This window comes from Danio aesculapii, chromosome 19, assembly GCF_903798145.1.
Source record: "Danio aesculapii chromosome 19, fDanAes4.1, whole genome shotgun sequence".
NCBI lineage: Eukaryota > Metazoa > Chordata > Actinopteri > Cypriniformes > Danionidae > Danio > Danio aesculapii.
This window is the reverse complement of record NC_079453.1, coordinates 18,668,663-18,691,942: the sequence shown is the minus strand read 5'-3', so window position 1 is coordinate 18,691,942 and position 23,280 is coordinate 18,668,663. Positions and strand designations below refer to the sequence as shown.

The window sequence follows — 23,280 nt, the reverse complement described above, 5'->3', positions numbered from 1 at the left end:
TCTACCCCACTAACGAAATTGTTTCTAAATTTCGTAATCTTAATTCAAATTGTGTCTTCTGTGACTCAAGTATCGAATCGATTGATCATATTTTGTTAAATGCCCACATGTTAAAGTGTTTTGGTCTGATTTTTCCGCCTTTTTTACATCAAAATGTAAGCTTAACAATGATTTTTCCATGTGTGATATAAGTTTTTACTTTTTTCATGACAAACATAACAGAATTTATGGGCAATTTATTTATTTTATTGGGTAAATATTATATTCACAAATGCAAATTTTCATCATCATTACATAAGTTGCAGAATTTTCTTTGTGACTTAAATTGTTTAATTACTAATTTACAAAATGTTTATAGTAAAGAAAAGTGTTATAAGTATTATACATGTTATAAGTATTTTGTAAATATAATTACTTGATGTCATCCATTTTTATGGTTATTATGATTGTATTGTTAAAACATAATGAAGTTCTTAAAAGAAAAAAGAAAAGAAACAAAAAGCTATTTATGCTTTTATTCTGTCTCCGAATATATTTCATAAAACTTGTTAATTTTGTATAATAATTCATCCATTTTCTTGTCAGCTTAGTCCCTTTATTAATCCGGTGTCGCCACAGCGGAATGAAGCACCAACTTATCCAGCAAGTTTTTACGCAGCGGATGCCTTTCCAGCCGCAACCCATCTCTGGGAAACATCCACACACATACACTATGGACAATTTAGCTTACCCAATTCACCTGTACTGCATGTCTTTGGACTGTGGGGGAAACCAGAGCACCCGGAGGAAACATGCAAACTCATGCAAACTCCACACAGAAACGCCAACTGACCCAGCCGAGGCTTGAACCGCGACTTTCTTGCTGTGAGGCGACAGCACTACCCACTGCGCCACTGCGTTGCCACAAATCATAATAATATCTATTTATTATTATTATCATCATTATTATTTAAAATATATAATAATATGATAAATTATTATAGTGTATATTTCAGATATACACAACTTATAAAAGACTTATATTTTGCCTTTTAAACGCAGTTTTGAATGTCATATTTTCAGCATGCACCATTTTAAGGAAACAAATATATTAAAGCAAATGTTATATTTATTTGCATTAATGTTGCTGCATTGAACACCGAATGAACGCTGTTAAATGCTTAATTTGTCAGAAATGTTGCACTTCATTAATGTTTGTTATTGCTTTTCTCATGTTCAAACACACGTGCACTATGAATGATATGCCCTAGGTGGCAGCAATGCATTAGTTTTCGTCAGGGTTTTGATTATGACGAATTAAAAAGTCAAAACAGCGATTCATGAAGTTGGTAACAATCTCGCGATTAAAATATTTTTAATATTTGTGTGAAATTTAGGTTGGAGGCTGTGAAAAGCAAACTTAGTCTACAAACAATGCCTTATACTTTAGAAAGAGTTCAAATGTATACAGTAAGACGCGGTAGACGATTAATTAATTGGTGTTTTTAAACAGACAGCAGATAGCCTAATCATGGGGATTAAATATACGTCAAGCTCGATAAACAACACTTTCAGTAAGAGAAAGGCTGTTTAGAGTCATCCCTTACCCCCTCACACACACACACACACACACACACACGCACACACACACACACACACACTTCTAGTAGCTCTCTTACACACGGCTGCTGGCTGGTCTCGGCTTTGTTGTTCAGGTCTTTTGTCCTGCGTCTTTCCAGCTGTGAAAGACTTATATTTAGAGCAGAAAAATGTCACCTGTGGGTACTGTACGTGTAAGAATGTGTGTGAGTGTATTGTATTTAGGATTGACAGACGGTTATAACATTTATTTATTTAGTAATAAAACAAACAATAATTGTTGAGCAAGTCAAATAACTTTTTACTGAGGCTTGCCTGGAAAATGAATCAAGTGGAAGATTTGTTTGGAAGGAGAACATGTCTCGCTTCAAGTCTTTGTTTTCCAGTTGTTTCTAGCACTGGCACTCTGTATTGATTATTTAACATCCCACAGTCTTTCCTGAATGCAAGGCCTCCTTTCCTCCCTTTTCTGCGGGGTGGGGTGCTAATCTGCCTGCATGGGGCAGCCATGACATTTACCAAGGAATTATGGCTACATAATAAACTCTTAATCAAAGAGCCAAAGACTTCTGCTGCAATAGCAGGGAAGTGGAGAGAGATACATCTGAGTGTGAGTAAAAGGAAATAGCAAGAAACAGTCAAAGCTAGACAAAGATGTTTTCACTGTAGTGTGATTAGTTGTGAAATATTGATAAGGAATTTACATCTCCTGGGTATGAAACATGGCTAGTCCATTATCATGTTCATTGCATTCTTCATTTATAATGACAGCTATTTTATTTTGACTGGTGGAACTTTGCTTGTTGCTTGTATTGGGATGTATTTTTAATTAGCATAAGGAAATGAATGACTTGCATTTTCAAATTTAAGCAAAGTTTACATGAATAATCTTCTATAATCTTTGTAATAATACAAATGACAAACATTTCTTCTCAGACAGAAATACCATATCTGATGTAAAATATTCAATTGCTTAGTGGATTCTCTGTGGTGCATCCAAAAAAAATCTATTTTAATGAGTTGAAATCATTTGCCAATAATTAATAAGATGTTAATATTTTATATCTCATCACTTATAAGCCCAGCTGGGTCCTGCCTCTGACTAACCAATGACTGACAGCCAACAGTCTCCCTGCTGTAACCATGGTGACACCTGGTCTCTGGTGGTCTCAAGTCTTGGAGACTTTAATTGGAGTTTACTGAACTGAATCAGACTTTGTAGAATTAGAGTGGCTTGAATAGATTATACATTTTAAAAAGAAGAGGACAGAGGAGAAGTTTTCAATGGGTTAACAATGCAAGAAAGTTTGAGTATATGTTTGTGATGCTATGTGAGGATAATGGAAAAAGCAAGTGTTGTCACGGCAAGATGGGGCAGAAAATCAAAGCAATGGTGGTGTGGAAATCTACACTTCTGATGGCTAAATAATTTCGCATGCATATTTGATATGTGCTGGTTTGTCAGGGAAAACAAATTCATTAACATTAATTGATGCTAATGTGCCTAAGGAGAGAGCAGTGCATGCTGGGTAAAACGGAGCACAGGTAACAGGACTTCTTCTGGCAGGTGGCAGGCGGTGTTGGAAAGCCTTAGGCCCAATCCCAATTCTACCCCTTAGCTCTTCCCCTTACCCCTACCCCTCGTTTTGCGCGTGCACACCAAGGGGTAGGGGTGTCCCAATTCTCTTTAGCTTGAAGGCGTAGGGCTAAGAGGAAGGGGTGAATAGCCCTTCAAACGAAGATTTTTCAGGACCACACTCGAAACCAAGGGGTAAGAAAATTTCACAGAATACACTAGCCACAGCTGCAGCATTGTTTAACACGGAAGTAAGGAGATCCACAAATTAAGTATTTTTTGTCATTATTACGAATTTTTATGACAAACAAGCACATGTTTTAATATATTCATAACTGCGTTCATGTTTTATCGTCATGCTTTAAAAAAAAAAGCTAAAAAACCCAGCTAAATTTCCCTAATAATAACTCCTGTACAGCAGTCCCACAACATTCTGTCAATTGATGACACTCGAATACCCTGTCAGAAAAGTCTAGTGGCTAGGAATGAGCTTTTTACAGTGTCTGCTATAATGTTAGTGCTGTTTTTGTGTGTTTACATAGATGAATATGGCCACTGTGTAAATACACAGTCCAATTACAATCTTATTGCCACATTAGATCGTTATGATATCATAAAATATGCCTTCAGTGATTCTGAAGATAAATACCAAAAAATAGCAGAACTGGAATAACTGCAGCAGTCGCGATTGTCTGATCTCATATGAAGCAAGAGATCGTGATGACATATGATGACGAGTGCAGGTGCTGTAGTGCTGTCCCAATTCTTAGGGTTAAATTTTGAAGTCCTTCCCCTTAACCCTCGGATGTAAGGGCCAAGGGGGAAGGTGTAGGGGTAGGGGTATAAAAATAGCATATGTTTTACGCAGCGGATGCCCTTCCAGCTGCAACCCTTCCCTGGCAAACAGCCATTCACACTCATTCACACTCATACACTACAGACAAATTTAGCCTGCCCAATTAACCTGTACCGCATGTCTTTGGACTGTGGGGGAAACTGGAGCATCCGGAGGAAACCCACGCAAACATGGGGAGAACATGCAAACTCCACACAGAAACGCCAACTGACCCAGCCGAGGCTCGAACCAGCAACCTTCTTGCAGTGAGGCGACAGCACTACCTACTGCACCACCGCGTTGCCACCTTTTTTCTCGAAGTTTGTTATTTAATTATTTTGGTAGATCATGCATATAGCCTAAACTCACACGTGACTTATGTGACGAGAATGGTGAGTTATTGTTCAGTGTATACAATGGTCTCACACACACACACACACACACACACACACACACACACACACACACACACACACGCACACACACACACGCACACACTCACGCACACACACACACACACACACACACACACACACACACACACACACACACACCTGTGACAAGGTCAGCTCTAAAGCTTCTAAAAGTCCCCTTCTTAATTACGAAGATGCATGAGACGAGACAATGAGATGAGTAAAAAAGATTTTAGACAATATAGAAAAGTAAAAACAGATATTTCTAACATAATACGAATTATTCAACTCAATTAGATTACCCGGGGGTAAATTTAAAACAACTAAATCAAAAGAGGGATTGAGGTTATGTCGATGTAAGCTTATCTCATTCTCTTGATAAAGTGGAACGCACTTTAAAATGGCAGCGGGAATTCCCCAACATAAATATATACACTAGATATCACATACGGACCCTGAGCATGCATCAACATCGCCGTCACATTTGTACAGTGCTCCCAGGACAAAAGTCATTCAACTGCATTAGTCAAGACTAGGGCCAGACGGAATCTGCGGATATTTTTTGTTATTTCTGCGGAGAATTTTGGTAAAAAACTGCGGATTTCTGTGGAATTATTTTGAGAGTATCATAACTAAAACCTTAATATGTGAAATAAAAAATAATATCTTTTTTACTTGTATTTAATGTTTAAAATGCAAATCCAATTAGATCCACTTTATTTGGTAAACAAAGCAAATCTCTCATATAATATATCTACTAAAAGACAAAAAATATTTTGTCTTTTAAAAAAACAATATAAAAGACAATATAATATATTGTCTAAGGACAACTGTATTTTGATGTCCAATAATGACGTCAACTGATGTTGATATTTGCTTGATTTTAGGTTGTTGAAAAGTGACCAAAATCCAACGACGAGCCAACATCTTAAACCAACGTCATATTGACCTCAAATACTGACATTTATTTATGAGGTGTGGCAACCAAAATCCAACATCTAATAGACGTCATAGTGGTAATGTCCACACAATGTCAAGTTGTAACATCATTAGACATTGATATTTGGTTGATTTTAGACTGAACGGTGACGTCGGTCTGACGTTTGGTTCTGACGTCAACTTGATTTTCATTTCAAAACAAAATGCAACGTCCCAATGACGTTGGGGTACAAAGTCAATCTGATGTCTTGTTGACATCCTGTGCCTGCTGGGTGTTTAAGACCAATTCAGTCATCATACAGTAAGCATCCATCATCTTCTCATCAGTGACATACATCTAAACAGTCTCTGGGTCAATGTGTGTAAAGATTTTGGACATCTTCTTGGACACTTGTAATGCTTTCAAACAGTTTGCTGCAGTTAAAAATCGGCCATGTCTTTAGGTAGTTCATTATGATGCGATTTACCTTCTATGTGTGATTTGATTGGACAGGAATCACAGGATTGATTTTTCTAATCCCACTAGACAAGACAAAATAAAGTAGTGATTGCAGGTTGAAGGAAAGTAGTGGAGTAAAAGTACACATTTTTAAAACTACTTAGTAAATTACAATTTCTGAGAAAAACTACTCAATTACAGTTTTTTGAGTATTTGTAATTTGTTACTTTACATCACTGGAAACAACCTATACCTCCAGCTGAGATGAAAAAAAAGTGTAGTTCTTGCTTCATTCAAACCAATCCTGGCTCTTCAAGTTTTGAGTCAGCCCATCACAGTTCACATGTTCACTTAGAGATAAATTAAAGGGTTTGCTCAAACAAAAAATGAACATGATCTTATTAATTATGGGTTTAAATAGAATGGGTTTAAATAGAATGCCATAAACCATTGAGCACCTGGGAGTTACACTGTTGGGATGTCACAATCACATTGCATACATATAGGTGCTAGAGTAGACATATAAAGCCAACTTGCTTCCTTGGTCAAAATGGAGAGATCAAGGGTATGACCATGTAAGTCTCCGCCATTCACTTGATGAAGAAGGGCCCACTTTAAAATGGCCGTATATAGGGATTCTCCCAAGGGAACAAGGGAGGGTAAGTTTGGAAGTATGTGTCTAAAACTGGAGTGGAACACATGTACTGTAGTACCTCATATTTCCTGTTGGAATTTTTAGGCCCATCTTCTGGAGTCAGATAACGTCTCCTTTATCTGACCCATTCATTCCAGTAATTTTTGAAGTCTCATGTTCTGATGAGTTGATTCAGATGTGTTTGATTAGAAAAAGTTTGAAAATGTGTAGCGTTTGTGTGCCACCAGGAACAGGTTTGGGTAACACTCTGAAAGGCCTGTAAAGTCTGGTTTATACTTCTGCGTCGAGTGCACGCGCATGGTCTGGGTGCAACCTTTGCACAGCCACATACCCCTCGCCGTGACTGACGCTGACGCACACCTTTCAAAAAATTTAACTACACGTTGTGACAATGCATATCGCAAGCTCTGTGATTGGTTGGCTTGGTATCATTGATGAGTTTTTAATTCAAGTATATTTGTATAGCACTTTTTACAATAATTATTGGTTCATGGCAGCTTTACAAAAGTTACAAAGCATAATATTGTATTACAATCAAATTTAAGTTATTATATATAAACATTGTTAACCTGCAGTTTTATAGTATAAAGGTAATGTGTATGTGTATATGTTTAATGAAGTGTATTTGAGTATTGAGTGTATGGGCCCTATTATACACACTGTGCAATGTGGTGCAAGGTGCAACACAACTGTTGTTTGCTAGCTTCAGCTCGACGCAAGTGTCATTTTGACGTTTTGCACTATGCTGTTTAAATAGCAAATGCATTTGCGCTCATATGTGCGCCCATAGGCGTTCTGGTCTAAAAAAAGGAGGTGTGTTAAGGCGCATTGCTGGCGCGTTGCTATTTTGAGTAACTGTAATCCACTGCACAATAGGCCAGCTGAGAGCAGGTCTAAAGTCCAGCGCAGAGCACGTTAGTTGTGCGCCTCGCTTAAACATTGCTTAATGCACAGAGGATGTACAGCAATACACAAATATCTCTTCAAATGAAAAACCACTGCTTTCATGCCTTCTTCACCTCGGGGGGCTTTTTCAGTTTATTCATGACAATTTGCTTTTGTATAATGTTTTTATTATTAGCAGTATTATTTATGATTTGCATATTTATATTTGTTAATTAAAAACAAGCTTCGATTTGCTCAACTGTCAGGTTTTGTAACATATGGGGCATAGCATGTGGATTTGGAGATAATTCAGTTTTTTGACCACACTTATTATTATTGTTCATTTATTTGTTTGCTGGAAACTAGATTCTCAAAACACACCTATAACTCATTCAACTCAGAGAATAAGCTCAATCCTGTTAGACCATGTGCTGCAGCACAAAGTGGATTTTTCCGTCGTTAAAATAGCAAAAGTGGATTCTGACATGCCCTTAATGCTTTTGCACCCTGCGCTTTGGACTTTGCACCTAGATTATCAAAATAGAGCCCTAAGGCTATTCTAAGAGTTTTGGAGCCATATGTGAAAAGGCTCGACCTCCTTTAGTAGACTTTGCAATTCTGTGAACTACCAGAAGCCCTAGGTTTTGAGATCCTAAAGAGCAGGTTGGATTGTAGCAAGACAGAAGGTTGGTTAGATAAACAGTAACTAGATCATTCAAAGCTTTGTAGGTAAGAAGCAATATTTTATAATCAATACAGAACTTAACAGGCAGCCAATATAAGGAAGATAAAATTGAAGTGTTATAGTCATATTTTCTTGACCTGGTAAGAACTCTGGCAGCTGCATTTTGCTCTAACTGAAATTTATTAATAAATGATACTGGACAACCAGAGAACAGAGAATTACAGTAAACCAGCCTAGAAGTCATAAAAGCATGTTGTGAGATCTGCTGTGAGCTGTGGGAGATAAGCGAGCCCATTGGAGCAAGTGTTTAACAAGTGTGGAGTCCCATGGATGAGCTCCAGATGGAGACTTTTGTTTTGTGTTTACTTTATGATTGAAGTTGCTGCATGTCCACTGGTTCTGGTGTAAACAAAACACCAGTGAAGAAACTCGATACCGAGGAACACAGAAACATAGTAACCCCACTGCCAGCTTGCGTTTTGGAAGTGTTATTGCAGAGCACATGCAGAGGTATAAATGCATGACTACACACAATGCATGTGTTGTGGGTTACAGTGAACACTCGTAGATATATAAAAGGGGATACTCTCCAACATTAACAACTTTAGGTGAGAGCAGCTATAATTTACCGAGATTAATTGATTGTTAGAAAAGGCTGCCTCTAACTCAATCAAATGTTCCCCTTTTTATTGTTAAAATTAGTCTCTAGGTTTTAGAAGGTTGTAAGAGGGAGATGTGAACCCGCTTCTTGGCATGCTTAATGTTGCTAGCATTTGCAACTCCAGAGCTCATAACACTGTTCAGCAGCTGTGGCATATAGTACAGTGACCGCTAGTGTCTTTTGTTGACACAACTTCAAAGTCCCATCGAAAGTCCCTCTGGCCACATCCATGACACATCCATCCACTACTGTTGAATGGGTTGAGTCTCATATCCTCAGCACAAGCTCGAATGAGTGAAGCATGCTGGCCTTCTTTTATGCCCAGATGTTTGAGCAGTGGCATAGCATGCAAATTTCACTTGCTAATTGTCATGGGCCTTTTCTACACAAAAGGCTTCCAAGAACAACCCATTGCATTTGTTTTGACACAATAATTCTGTTGCCTCCACCAAGAAACAAAGGCTACAATAGTAACCAAGATATTTATTGATTCAAAATAATTTAATATACAATTCTTATTCTGTTATCAGTCATTCACTCTTATGCCATTACATCTGCTTTTACTATAACATTTTTTGTGTGTATTTTACAGATGAAAGAAATCATACAGCTTTAAAAGAACACGAGAAAACAAGACAGAAAAATATGATGACAACATTCTTATTTGCAAATAATACTTAATTATGTATTTCAACAAAACCTGATGAGACGTCTGAGCTGTCTTAGCTAACTGAGTGTATGTAATTCAGCAGATCTCACAACTCAACATACAATTAGAGGGATACAAAGTTAGTATTAGCTCTACTGATCTAGGTGTTATAATAGACAGCAACTTAACTTTTGAAAATCATATCTCCAGGGCCGGAGCAAGCTGAACTGGAGCTCTAGGCAAACAATCACACCGCCCTCAACCCGAAAGTGACCGGTTTGCAAAGTGAAGTTTCGTATTGATTATAAAATATTTCTTCTTACCTATAAAGCTTTAAATGATCTAGCTTTTGTTTATCTAACCAACCTTCTGTCTAGCTACAATCCAACCTGCTCTTTAAGATCTCAAAACTCAGGGCTTCTGGTAGTACCTAGAATAACAAAGTCAAGTAAAGGAGGTCAGGCCTTCTCATTTATAGCTCCTAAACTCTGGAATAGCCTTCCTGGTAATGTCCGAGGCTCTCTCTCACTCGCTCAGTTCAAAACTAGATTAAAGACCTATCCTTTTATTAAAGCATACACACAATGCATCACATAACGGTAGGATGCGTAAGTGTGCTCCATGCAAGTGAGTGGGCTTCACAACCACCTGTAGAACACACTCCTCCTGTCTTAATCCTGTCGCCAATTATAAAAGCACGCTTTTGGCGCTGTTCGATGAGTTCTCTTCCTGTTTCCCCTCGCTGTTGTGTGTGTGAGCAGATCGCTCTAAGTTCTCTGTGTGGCAGTGAAATCTTTCTGTCCGAAACCCAAAGTCATCTGGTGAGACTCTGTTAAATACGGTAATAGGACGATAACTTGCATTAGCGGTGGCTGAGTGTTTATCTCCTCTCCGAGACCCTTTTCCAAAGTCATCTGGTGAGATACTCTGTTAAATACGGTAATAGAACTGTATTCTGTATTAGCTGTGGCTGAGTGTTTATTTACTGCTTCATGATATATGGGAAGACCCTTTTCTTTTGCCACTTTTTCTCCTGTTTAAAAGATAGACAAAGAGGGTAGAATTGTTGTTTTATTACAGAACTTTATTATTGGTTTAGGTAAGAGATGCTTAATATTAGGTAGCGTACTTTTCGTTTGTTGTTTTGGCCTTTTGTTCCCTTACCACCTTGGTTTTGATATTGGAAATATTTATGTTTAATAAATCTGTTACACCTGTTACATAACAATCATGTTTAAATACACTATAAACAGCAGCTACGCTAATTATTTTATTTATTCTCTAGTTCCACCTGGGGATACTCATGCCGAGACTCCTAGAGATTATGCAGCACTATTAATGCGATCCAAGACCTGTGAAGAAATGATGCCAAAGTAGCCATGATCCTGGACCAGGCCGTATCCTGAGCTGATGTGGGCCAGCCTGAACATCCGCCGGTTACCTACTCACACCTGCAGTTCTCCACAATGGACATCCAGTGTTCTCCAGCCTCCTCACTGCAGCTCAACACAGGAAGTTTGGCTAGAGGAGAAATGGTTATGCCCAACAGAGCCTGGTTTCTCTCAAGGTTTTTTTAATCACTTCGTCAATTGGTGAAGTTTGCTTGGTTGGGACTTGTGGAGCTGCGCATTGATGTATTTGCTCTTCAGTGTTTGAACTTTCAGCAGTGAAAATTAAATCACACTGATCTAAACTAAACTGAACTTCAACTCTGAAAACTGAACTGACACATTTTCAATTTACTAGAACTTCAATGTTAAGCTGCTTTGACACAATCTACATTGTAAAAGCACTAGAGAAATAAACATAAATTGAAGTGAATTGAATTCTTTTCACAGCTATCAATTTAATGTATCTCTTAAATGATTTCCCCTGTGACTATTTGGCTTTTATACAGTATCTCTTTCTAGACACATCTGACAGAGATGTGTGCGCGTGTATGTAGAAGAGGGGTGCTGTGCTGAGCAGGTGTGGTTACAGGGGGAGGTGTGACCACCGTAGGATTTGGTGGAGAGATCAAAGGTGATTTGGGATGGAAATCTAGAGGGACAGGATGTGTGTGTGTTTAGAAGATTAGATCGGGAGATTGGCAAGGCATTTGGCATTACATTCTCACTGGGGTACTCACACACACACACCAAACATACTCTGTGAGGGCGCAGATGTGCCATGGCTGGGTGCAGAGCCAGAAAATCAAAACCCCACTGTGTGGATGGGTTATACAATGTGTTTGGTTGCAAGCTCACGTGTGTGCGCATTCATGGCTTTGAATTGAGTGCAAGTGAGCGCTGTTCAGGCTTGGTAAGACAGTTTTTAGTGCAGTGCTGACATCAGGGAGTTCACTCATGCAATGATGGTACTCAGATTAAAAAAACTCTTTCAATTATGTATGTGTACGGAGAGCCCAAAACATACTGGGTCAGGCATCTGACACATGCATACAGTATGTGGGTCTGTGAGAAATTATATGGGTCAAAGTCCTTTCACACTAAGAGTGATATCTATAAAGATAACTAAATTAGCATCCATGACCATAACAATCTGTTTATTCTAAGCACACTCTGTTTATTTTAAGCACACTGCAGTTTAGTCATCTGAAGCTTAAATGCTCAAGTTATTTAAAGCAGAATAAAATAACATTTGCTGCTAAAAATGCTCTGAAACTGATGAAATGATATGGAGCTACAGCACTTTAATTATTTTAGTTGTAGTACAAACCTACTAGAAATGTTTTTGGGACAGTATATTTATTGTTACCATGAAGTTACTGTTCTTGGTGTTAACTGGCCTTTATCATTATGCTCCTATGTGTTAAACAATTAGTTTGGGGCACCAAATAATGATATTTACTTTGATTTTACTTTGTTACAGTAGTAGAGAAGCTGGATCTTCCTGCAGGTTTTCAAGCATGGACCAAGCAGATGTGGGACACTTGAGCTTTGGGAAGAGGAAATCTGATTCTGCAACGTGCAGATTTCTGGAGGTAACGGACCAAGAAAATCATAGAAAAGTTCTGAAGTCTTTTGAAACATCTGGGACACACAGAAAATCCTTTGAAGAGATTTTACTGAAGCTGAAGATCTTTTGGGAGGCACTGGCTTATGGTGGTTGCATCAGTTGCTCAACTTCCCAAGTTCATTTACAGGCTTTGTTTCTCCTTACAGACATTCAGTGATGTAACACTTGCACAGCGAACATTTTATCAACCACCCTTCAAGGAGCAACAAGCCTTACACTTGTTACAAGCTATACTTTTACAACAAACATTTTTCCAACCAGCTCCAAAAGTCCAAAGACATGTGCTATAGGGTACAATTAGGTAAGCTAAATTGTCTGTAGTGTATGTGTGTAAATGAGAGTGTATGGATGTTTCCCAGTGATGGGTTGCAGCTGGAAGGGCATCTGCTGCGTAAAACATAAGCTGGATGAGTTGGTGGTTCATTCCTCTGTGGTGATTCTGATTAATAAAAGGAATAAGCTGAAAAAACAAATGAATGAACAAATATTCCAACCAATTCCCTTCTTTCATTGAGAGAATGTTTTATCCTTTCCAAGGAAGTCTGACTGACGTTTGCATAGTCACAGCCACAGTTAAAACTGTTTAATATTTAAGTCTTTAATATTTTCTTATGCCTAATTCACTTTCCAAACCATTTCTACTCTATCCAAGACATTGTGCTGAGAATATAAAGTTTAATATTGATATGATATTACTGTATAATGTTTAAGCATTCATATATTTAAATGAATAAGTTTCATAAATTGGAATATTTCAACAGTGTATATTTAAGTGTATAGGTGAGCAGTGTTGGGGAGGAACTAGTTTTATGTAATGGCGTTATGTAATTTAACTACAAAATAACTGAAATTCGTTACAGTTACTGTGAAAAAAAAGTGTAATTAAATTACAATTACTTATCAAAATGTTAAAGATTACAAATGGGGTTACATCTTTCAAAAAATCTGGGATATGTAGAATAATATTAATCTGTTGCTTTGCCTGTTTTTGATATACACGATGCCTTCTGCTAAGGCCATTTATTAAAGCGGTGCTATTCTGCTATAACTACATTTCTCAGTAGCGGGCCGGTAGCGTCGCTACTTTCTAAATCAAATATTTTTTCAGTAGCGAAGCTATTAAGTCAAGTAGCGCAGTAGCATTTTCAGATCACGGATCAATAAGTGACGGCACCGGCATTCACGGAGCTGTGAGGCCGGTGTCTAGCCAATGAAAAATAAAGCCATATGATGGCGAGAATGACGATCAGTGTTGCCAGATGTAGCTGACTGATACCAGCCCAAAAACTGTCTAAAAACCGCTGTAAACAAAACAATAAAAATATATATATTTTTTGTATTGTTGTATTTGATTTAGTTGTAGTTGTATTTAGTCGTATTTGATTGAGATGTCGTGTCGGGGAGGGAGATCACAAGCATTTCTACACTGTTCTAAGCGTTTCTACCATAGACTGTAAATTATATGGACGTAGCATCCGTGACGTCACCCATAGGTTTCTGAAGAGCGCAAATGAAGCTAAAAGTTCAGATGCTCGAGTGACGGAGGATGCGCATGCTCGAGTGACGTCACTGTCGCTGTCACCGGACGGTAGCTTCGCTGCATTTGTTTGGAGTTTAGATTTGCAATTTACATTTTTATCATAAAATACCTCCTCATTCACTAAATATTTATCTCTCCTACTTGGGGTGAACAATCCCTTAACACACTCATACAAACAAATCTACTTTTAAACGTTCTGTCTCTCGAGCATCCGCCTGGTGTTTGTAGCTTTAGCCTGCTAGCACCGCTGGTCAGCTAAAGCTACCGACCTCTTTCATTCACTTATTTTCTCACTTACTGGCTTTGCTCTTCACCTTGTACAATGTCGCTTGCGTGTCTGTCCTTGAGTGCAGGAGAAGCATCGATGGAGGCGCTGGAGCTGGAAGCAGTGGAGTCCCAGATTCGCTCGCTGGAGACGAAGCGAGAGTGGCTCAGGGCTATGCTCTTAACCCGTACTCGCTCGGCTGAGGTAAGTGTTCAATACAACGACAATTCTCCTGCTTCATCAACCCCGCGTGCTTCTCTGTCCAGGCCCAGCGCACCGAGGACGCTACCCGGCTACCACGGCCCCTGGGTGCAGCCGCGTAAGGTGCTTACCAGGTCCCGGGGCAGAACGTCTCCTCCTCCGGTGTTCGAGATCCCCACGGAGAACCGCTTCGCCCCTCTCCACGAGACGGGTCACGATGTGGCCATCATTGGCGACTCAATCGTGCGCCACGTCCGCTCCGCTTCCTCCAAAGGTAACAAAGTACGCACTTTCTGCTTCCCTGGTGCCCAAGTTAAGAATATTTCTGCACAGATACCTACTATCCTGAGCGCTGCCGAGAGCCTCAGTGCTGTCGTCTTCCACGTGGGGACGAACGACACCGGGCTTCGGCAGACGGAGATCCTGAAGAAGGACTTCAGGAGCCTGATCGAGACGGTTCGACGCACCTCGCCCGCCACGCAGATCATCGTTTCTGGACCGCTTCCTACCTACCGCCGAGGAAATGAAAGATTCAGTAGACTTTTTGCTCTGAATGAATGGCTATTAACATGGTGTGAAGAACAATAATTGCTCTTTGCCAATAACTGGAATCTTTTCTGGGAGCGTCCTAGGCTTTTTGGCGCTGACGGGCTGCACCCCAGTCGAGCTGGAGCTGAACTCCTGTCGGACAACATCTCCAGAATACTTCGCTCTATCTGACTAGTAAGTAAAAACTCACAAAATTCTCAATTTAGCCATACAGAGTCCTATTCGTCCCACATAAATAACAGTAATGCATACCTAGCTAACCCCATAGAGACTGTGTCTGTTCCTCGCATTATTAGATCAAGAAACAAACATACTGTGTGCTCCAGAAATAATCTATTAAGAATTAAACCAGAAAAACCACTAAAAAGTGAAAATACTAATTTCATGAAGCTTGGTCTCCTAAACATCAGGTCACTAGCACCTAAAGCACTTATCATAAATGAAATAATAACAGATAACAATCTTAATGCACTCTGTCTCACTGAAACCTGGCTGAAACAAAATGACTATTTTAGTTTAAATGAAGCAACTCCTCCAGGATTCTTATATAAACATGAGGCTCGTCAAACTAGTCGTGGTGGTGGAGTTGCGTCAATCTTTAGTGATATTCATAATGTTAATCAGAGAAACGGACTTATGTTTAGCTCCTTTGAAGTATTAGCGCTTAATGTTGTCCTTCCAAACACTATGCAAAAACCTATGTTATCTCTCGCTCTAATCACCATATATAGACCCCCAGGACCCTATGTCAATTTTCTAAAAGAGTTTTCTGATTTTATCTCTGACTTACTAGTTAAAACTGATAAAATACTAATTGTAGGAGACTTTAACATCCACATAGATGACGCTAACGACACATTAGGAGCTACTGAGCAGCTACTGTGATGGTCATGGAAGAGTGGAGAACATGAGACTGATTCCTGTGACGCTCCAGAGACAGACGAGTCTTCGCTGAGGCCAGCTTCCAGCCTCCGCCACTGAGACTGCAGCTCTGCACAAGACGTTTGGCCAGCGGAGAAATTAAAATGATCGTGCCCAACTGAGCCTGGTTTCTCTCATGGTATTTTTTCTTCACTTCCGCCATTAGTGAAGTTTTTTTTCCTTCTCCGCTATCGCCACTGGCTTGCATGGTTCAAGATCTATAGAGCTGCGCATCGTTGGATTTGCTCTTCAATATTTGGACTCTCAGTAGTGATTATTAAACCACACTGAACTGAGCTAAACTGAACTGAACTTAAACACTACAAATTGAACTACACTGTTCCTATTTACTATGACCTTTTATGTGAAGCTGCTTTGACACAATCTACATTGTATAAGCGCTATACGAATAAAGGTGAATTGAATTGAATTGAATTAAAAGTAGGCGCGGCCAACCGTCGCCATTTTGTTTGCGCGTCATCACACCCACGGCGGGATACCAAACAAGGGCAAAAAGGCGGAGAGTGAGCGGAGCTACAGACACGTGCTGGCATTTTGCTTGGACCTGGTTTAGACAGAGCTTACTTTGGGAGAAACGCTTAATACTTTATTACCTACGACTCGTTTGTGTTCTGACCACATGTGCTTGGTTGTACACTATATCAATAAAGTTTAGACTTTTAAAAACACTGCTGTAATACATTGAGCCACTAAGCAATGTTCTTATGACATTTTTCAACAGGAGGAAAACCCGAAATAAGTCCAAACACTTCAATTACAGTGTGTGTTAGTAAATCCAAGACTATTGATGAAATCCAGGCATAACACTGTATGACAACGCTTCATATGACTGTTTTATAGCCTACAGCTAATCAATCTGTCAGATTCTGGAGGGCATTACAGCTCTAAAGAACATTATAAATGATAAATGATCTTAAATAAAACACACACATTTATAGAGATGGTATACAAGTATATAACTTTACTCACCAGGGAAACGGAGGCCACGTGAATGGTTTGTGAGCACAATTAAGTGCACACAGCATACCATATCATCTGATAATTGTAGGAAATAATCCCAAAAGGCATTTGACTGTGTAAAGAAACATTAACCAACACAAAAATGCGATACATATGCCGAGTTTATCGGCTAATTAGCAGTAATCAGCTCAGGTGACGAGACAGCGAGCAGCGAGACCTAGCTGTCACTCAAGTGGCCACTCCCTTAATTATGCAGACTTAATATAACTTAATAAAACGAAACGGATGAGTTATAAAAAAAATTCACCCCCCTCACAGTTGTCATGAAGGTTAATCATGGCTATATGCACCAAAGCCATCATTTGTACCAGGCTGTAAGCATGTTTTTATCAGCTGTAAAAATGGCCAATTTCCCATTGCAGTCAGAAATGACCTGGACTTCCTGGAGCCAGCCCCCCAAGGCGAGTCGATGTTTTGCAGTTTTAGTTACTTCCGTATTGGCTTCCCGAGGGAGAGCGGGAGGTTGCCCCTTGGTTTCTACGCATACAAACGCTTAGAACAGTGTAGAAACACTTGTGATCTCCTTACAGTGGCTTTGGCATCTCTTTGTGAGATCAAAACAGGTTTATAAGTGCAGGCTGGCAGGCGCGCCGTTGCAAAACCGCCCAAATTTTCACTACCCACCTATGTCATTTTTTACCTGTAAAAATAAATCACCCAATCTGGCAACACTGATGATTTCTTCTTCTTCCTGTTTTTCGGTGGTCAACTCAACAACAAACGTTTTGGTGAGTTTCAGCCACCACTCGCTCTGGTCGTTGATGTCGCCAACCAAGGCTAACGCGAGAAATTTGCTTGATGGAAAGATGACTGAGGGAGAAGAGTTCCATATATATAGTTTACTGTAGTAGAGGCTAAAGTATACTATGGTAATTACTATTAGTTCATGATAGTTACTAATCAAACTACATTATGTAGTGTAATTTATCAATGAACAGTTGTAAATATATATACAATATAATGCTCATTCCCAAATATTTCCCTTTACTATAAATTACTATAGTATTTTAAATGTGTAACACCTGGTTTTATAGAATTTTTAGTTTTTGCTGTTGTATACTATAATTTGTCTCTGTTTAGTACATCATATTATTTGCAGTAAATAATTGAACTGCCTCATATGTTTCATTGACAGTTTTATAGATCACTAAGATATGATTGACTTTGATTGAAGTTGCTTCGATTTAAAAATGAAAATTGTAAAAATAGCTTAGATGTACATTTTATTGCAAATGCCACAAAAATCACCCTGCACAACTTACTAAAATTTAGATTTTGTAACAGCAGTAAGCAATTTTTTTTTGTCATAGGGTCTGGTTTTGTGGTGGCTGTAATTTAAAACTTAATTAATATATTCTTATTTCAAGTGATGAAAGATTTTGAAATTCTAACAGTAAACAGGGTGCTACTGTAAGGTCACACCTGCTTGGTATAAATGCTTGAAAATTATTTAGTTGAAAATGTCCATTAGAAACTTAAAAGTAATCAAAAAGTAATCAGATGTAATCAGTTGCTTTACTTTTATAAAGTAATTGAAAAGGCACACTACTTATTACATTTTAAATAGGGTAATTTGTAATCTGTAATCTAATACATTTCCCTAACTCCCCAACACTCTAGGTGAATATAGGAATGTAATGGATGTAATGCACAGTGAAGCATGGTGGTGGCATCATCATGCTGTGGGGATGTTTTTAAGCAGCAGGAGCTGGAAGACTAGTCAGAATAAAGGGAAAGATCAATGCAGCAATGTACAGAGACATCCTGAATGAAAACATGCTTCAGAATGCTCTTGACCTTAGACTGGGGCGACGGTTCATCTTCCAGCAGGACAATGACCCAAAGCACACCACCAAAATATCGACGGAGTGGCTTCACAACAACTCGGTGAATGACCTTAAGTGGCCCAGCCAAAGCCCAGACCTAAATCCTATTGAACATCTCTGGGGAGATCTGAAAATGGCTGTACCCTGTCGCTTTTTGTCCAACCTGATAGAGCTTGAGAGGTACTGCAAAGAGAAAAGGGCAAAAATTCCCAAAGACAGGTGTGCCAAGCTTGTGGCATCATATACAAAAAGACTTGAGGCTGTAATTGATATTGTGTTTAGAATTTTGAGGAAATAACGTAATTATATCTATTTTGTTTAAGGCTGTAACATAAAAAAAATGTGGAAAAGTGAAGGGCTATGAATACTTTCTGGATGCACTGTACATACATACATACAAAATTGGATTTTGGTTGTAAAATGTAATACGCAGCACACTTGGTAATGGCGGTGTCTACAGCTGTAGTGCAAACAGGCAAAGGAGGATGGTTTTCTGACTGAATAATACATGAACACAATATGTGACAGCTCTGTTATAATGCATGAGGCTCACATAGCTTGTTAACTTTAAGAAAGTACAACTGTTGCCCTCAGCCATGGCTAATGACTTTGAAACAGTTGAAATGTTATCAAAATTACTGTAAAGTGGCATCTGAGGTTTCCACCATTTTTTATTTACCATAAAAAATAGAGAAGCCATGTTTTATGACTTACAAAAAGTATTTTTGTGACTACATTTGTCTATATTGTCTCTACTCTTCAGTGTTTGGACTTTCAGCAGTGAAATTTAAACCACACTGAATTAAACTAAACTGAACAACTCTCAAAACTGAACTGACACATTTTCAATTTACTAGAACTTTAATGTTAAGCTGCTTTGACACAATCTACACTGTAAAAGCTCTATAGAAATAAAGATAAATTGAAATGAATATTGCAGTTTAAATATGAGTAGGTCTATATTTAAAGGTAATAATGACACCCTTCTACTCTAAAGTACCTTATATTTTAAATGCAAATATACACTCACCGTCCACTTTATTAGGTACACCTGTCCAACTGCTCATTAATGCAAATTTCTAATCAGCCAATCATATGGCAGCAACTTAATGCATTTAGGCATGTAGACATGGTCAAGACGATCTGCTGCAGTTCAAATCGAGCATCAGAATGAGGAAGAAAGGTGATTTAAGGGACTTTGAATGTGGCATGGTTGGTGCGAGACGGGCTGGTCTGAGTATTTCATAAACTGCAGATCTACTTGGATTTTCACACACAACTATATCTAGGGTTTACAGAGAATGGTCTGAAAAAGAGAAAATATCCAGTGAGTGGCAGTTCTGTGGGCACAAATGCCTTGTTGATGATGTCAGAGGAGAATGACCTAGGTATGCAGAAGAGCATCTCTGAACGCACAACACGTCAAACCTTGAGGCGGATGGGCTACAGCAGCCAAAGACCACACAAGGTGCCACTCCTGTCAGCTAAAAACAGGAAACTGAGGCTACAATTCGCACTGGCCAATTGAGCAATGTCAACACCACAGCCTACCGGAGTCTTGTTGCAGACCTTGTCCATCCCTTTATGACCAGTGTACCCATCTTCTGATGACAACTTCCAGCAGAATAACGTGCCATGTCATAAAGAGCAAATCAGCTCAGACTAGTTTCTTGAACACGACAATGAGTTCACTGTACACGAAAGGCCTCCACAGTCACCAGAACTCAATCTAATAGAGCATCTCGGGGATATGGTTGAATAGGAAATTTGCATCATGGATGTGCAGCAACTGTGTGATGCTTTTATGCCAATATGGACCAAAATCTCCAAATAATACTTCCATTACCTTGTTGAATTTATGCCATGATGGATTAAGGCAGTTCTGATGGCAAAAGGTGGCCAGTGAGTGTATAATGTAAAGGAAAAGTATTTACATTTACAGATTATTATTTAATCTACTTTGTTAAAATGTATACTTCATATTTTTATTTATATATAATTGTACGTCTTTTTTGTGTGTTGATTTTAGGGTCCCTGCTCTAAGCCAAATGTCAAATTCCCTGACTTTCACTCCCAAGAAGCTGGATTTGCATGACCTATAATGAATACAAAACACGCAGCTGTTATGCTGAGCAATCCCTCTAGAATTTTGTGATTCTGCTTTTTCTCTCTCGCTCTCTGTTTTTAATTTACAAATAAGAAAGGCTAATGGTTCTTGAGGTCAAAAGGTAATGAAGAATTAAAATGTGTAAATTTGTGTATACATTTACAGCAAAGCAACTCAAGAAATGCCAGGAATTTTGGCTTCATAATCACATTTGTTTTACAGAACATCATGAAGAAACTAATTAAGCACAGAAAAATAAAACACCACATACAGTATTTTAACAGGTACAGCAAATGCTTTTGATTGCTATTTGTTTAACAAAACATGTGAAGAGTTATTAAAAAAAACTGTATAGAAAGATTACATTTTGATAAAAGGGAAGTAAAATTTCTACATTAGACATGTTACAATTTAAGAGAAGAAACTCTTTAAGGTTTGTAAGAAGTAAAAGGTCAGTAAATGCTAACAGAATCATAAGTTTTGTTACCATCTTGTTTTGTTATTGTTGTTCCAGAAAATGGAATGTATCCTTTACCCATTACTATGCTGTTTCTCTTTAGAAAAAGGCAAAGAGGAGCGAAGAAAACACACAAAATCTTTCTGAGACCTTTCTATGATTCAGTAAGTCTGTGTAAGAAACAGGGTTTGAGGGCTTTTGCCTCTTATGTAGCCACTCCATCCACACACTCTTGCTCCCTTCATCAGTCAGTGAGCTTTAACTCATGCAACATTAATGCCTTGATTTATTCCCCTCACTTAGAGAGAGGAGGAGAAATGTCAACCATTGTCAGTATCTATTCATCCTTCCGTCTCCACCTCCTCCTCTCGCTCTCTTCTCTAATGCACAGAGGTCAGCACAGTGTATCCCATCAGGGTATCCATACAGGGTTTTGCTGTCAGCTTGATGTATATGCAACTTTACATCCAAACTGATTAATATGTGTGAATCTGCAGCATTCCTTACACAATCTTAGAACAATAAACAACGATATCTATATAAATAACTCTTTTTATATATGGCTTAATAGTTTTGAGATGACTGGTGTTATGGATTACGTTTACGTTAATAAAATGCTTAAATATTTATTTAAAGGGATGGTCCAGAATGTATTTTCAAGGCTTGGTTGTGTTTATAAGATGCAAAGCAATGTGTGCTCATGTTTTATTTACAAAAAAATCACTTTATTTTTTTCATACATCTTACTTTGATTATTTTCAGCTACTCAGCTAACATCAAAATGACTGTCATATTTCATAGTTCCTCTGAAAGGCCGCCCTGAAGAGGCTCTGATTGGTCAGCTAACATAATGTGCTTGGATTCGCTTATCGGTTCCACAGCACCAGGAAATGCGTCATGCTTCTAATAGCACGTGCTTTTGCACTGTGTAAATAATGTCAGTCACAGTAGCTGTTAGCCATATCAGTTTGAGCCTAAATCAGACAGAAAATGAAGAGGACACAGCTGAACCTCACATATTTTCGGGTAATAAGCATGTGTAAGTAATATGAAACGTTCACATATTTTTTGCGAGTTCATTATTTGAGATGTACAGGTCCTTCTTAAAAAATTTGCATATTGTGATAAAGTTCATTTTGTGAGATGTACTGATAAACATTAAACTTTCATATATTTTAGATTTATTACACACAACTTAAGTAGTTCAAGCCTTTTATTGTTTTAATATTGATGATTTTGGCACACAGCTCATGAAAACCAATAAAAGACAGGTGTTTTTAAAGGGCACATAGGTTACCCCTTTTTTCATATTTAATATAAGTCTTTTGTGTCCCCAGAATGTGTCTGTAAAGTTTCAGCTCAAAACACCCATCAGATTATTTATTATAGCTGTCTGAAGTGTCTATATTATAGCTGAAAAAAAGTTGCTGCTGTTTTTTTGTACTGGGCCTTTAAGGCTAGTCCTCCCGGCCCACCGTTCCCACGTGCCTGTCAGCAATCGCCGCCCTCGGGCTGCCTTAGGAAGCAGATCTCACATAACGTGTGTGAGAAATACTACAGTAAGAACTTAAACTATTTTTTAACAATTTTTTTGTGAAGTTGCAACAATGAGTCACACACAATGTCATTACAAAGTTCACGCACACACACAGCGAGGACACGCACACATAGTGCAGACACATACACATTACACATACACACACACACATAGCGCAGATGCAGGCAGACACACACACACACAGAGAGAGAGAGAGAGAGAGAGAGAGAGAGAGAGAGAGAGTGAGAGAGAGAGAGAGCGTTAAGCTTTGCACTCGTTTTGCACGCATATGTGACATGATACTGGTAATATCCACTGCTGTATGGATATCTATTATGTTAATGTACAAAATAAACCTGATTTAACGTCCACAAACCGGGATTGAAGCGTCTTCTTTTATAATTGTTCTGACACGCGGCTGTGCTGATTAAGTGAATCTGAAGTAAATCGCTATAATTCATTACAAACATGCTCTGTTTTAAAACATTTTAAACTTGTAAAAC

At 38.6% G+C, this 23,280-nt stretch overlaps 1 protein-coding gene across 1 annotated transcript in view; it reads left to right on the top strand.

The window, feature by feature from the left end:
• cspg5b (chondroitin sulfate proteoglycan 5b) overlaps positions 1–12,290 on the top strand; it is a 104,367-nt gene extending 92,077 nt beyond the window's left edge. Inside the window, exon 6 of the mRNA XM_056479934.1 lies at positions 12,187–12,290. Within this exon, the coding sequence (XP_056335909.1) occupies positions 12,187–12,189 (3 nt within the window). The 3' untranslated portion in view covers positions 12,190–12,290. The remainder of the gene's footprint in view (positions 1–12,186) is intronic.
• The last annotated feature ends 10,990 nt before the right edge of the window (positions 12,291–23,280 follow it).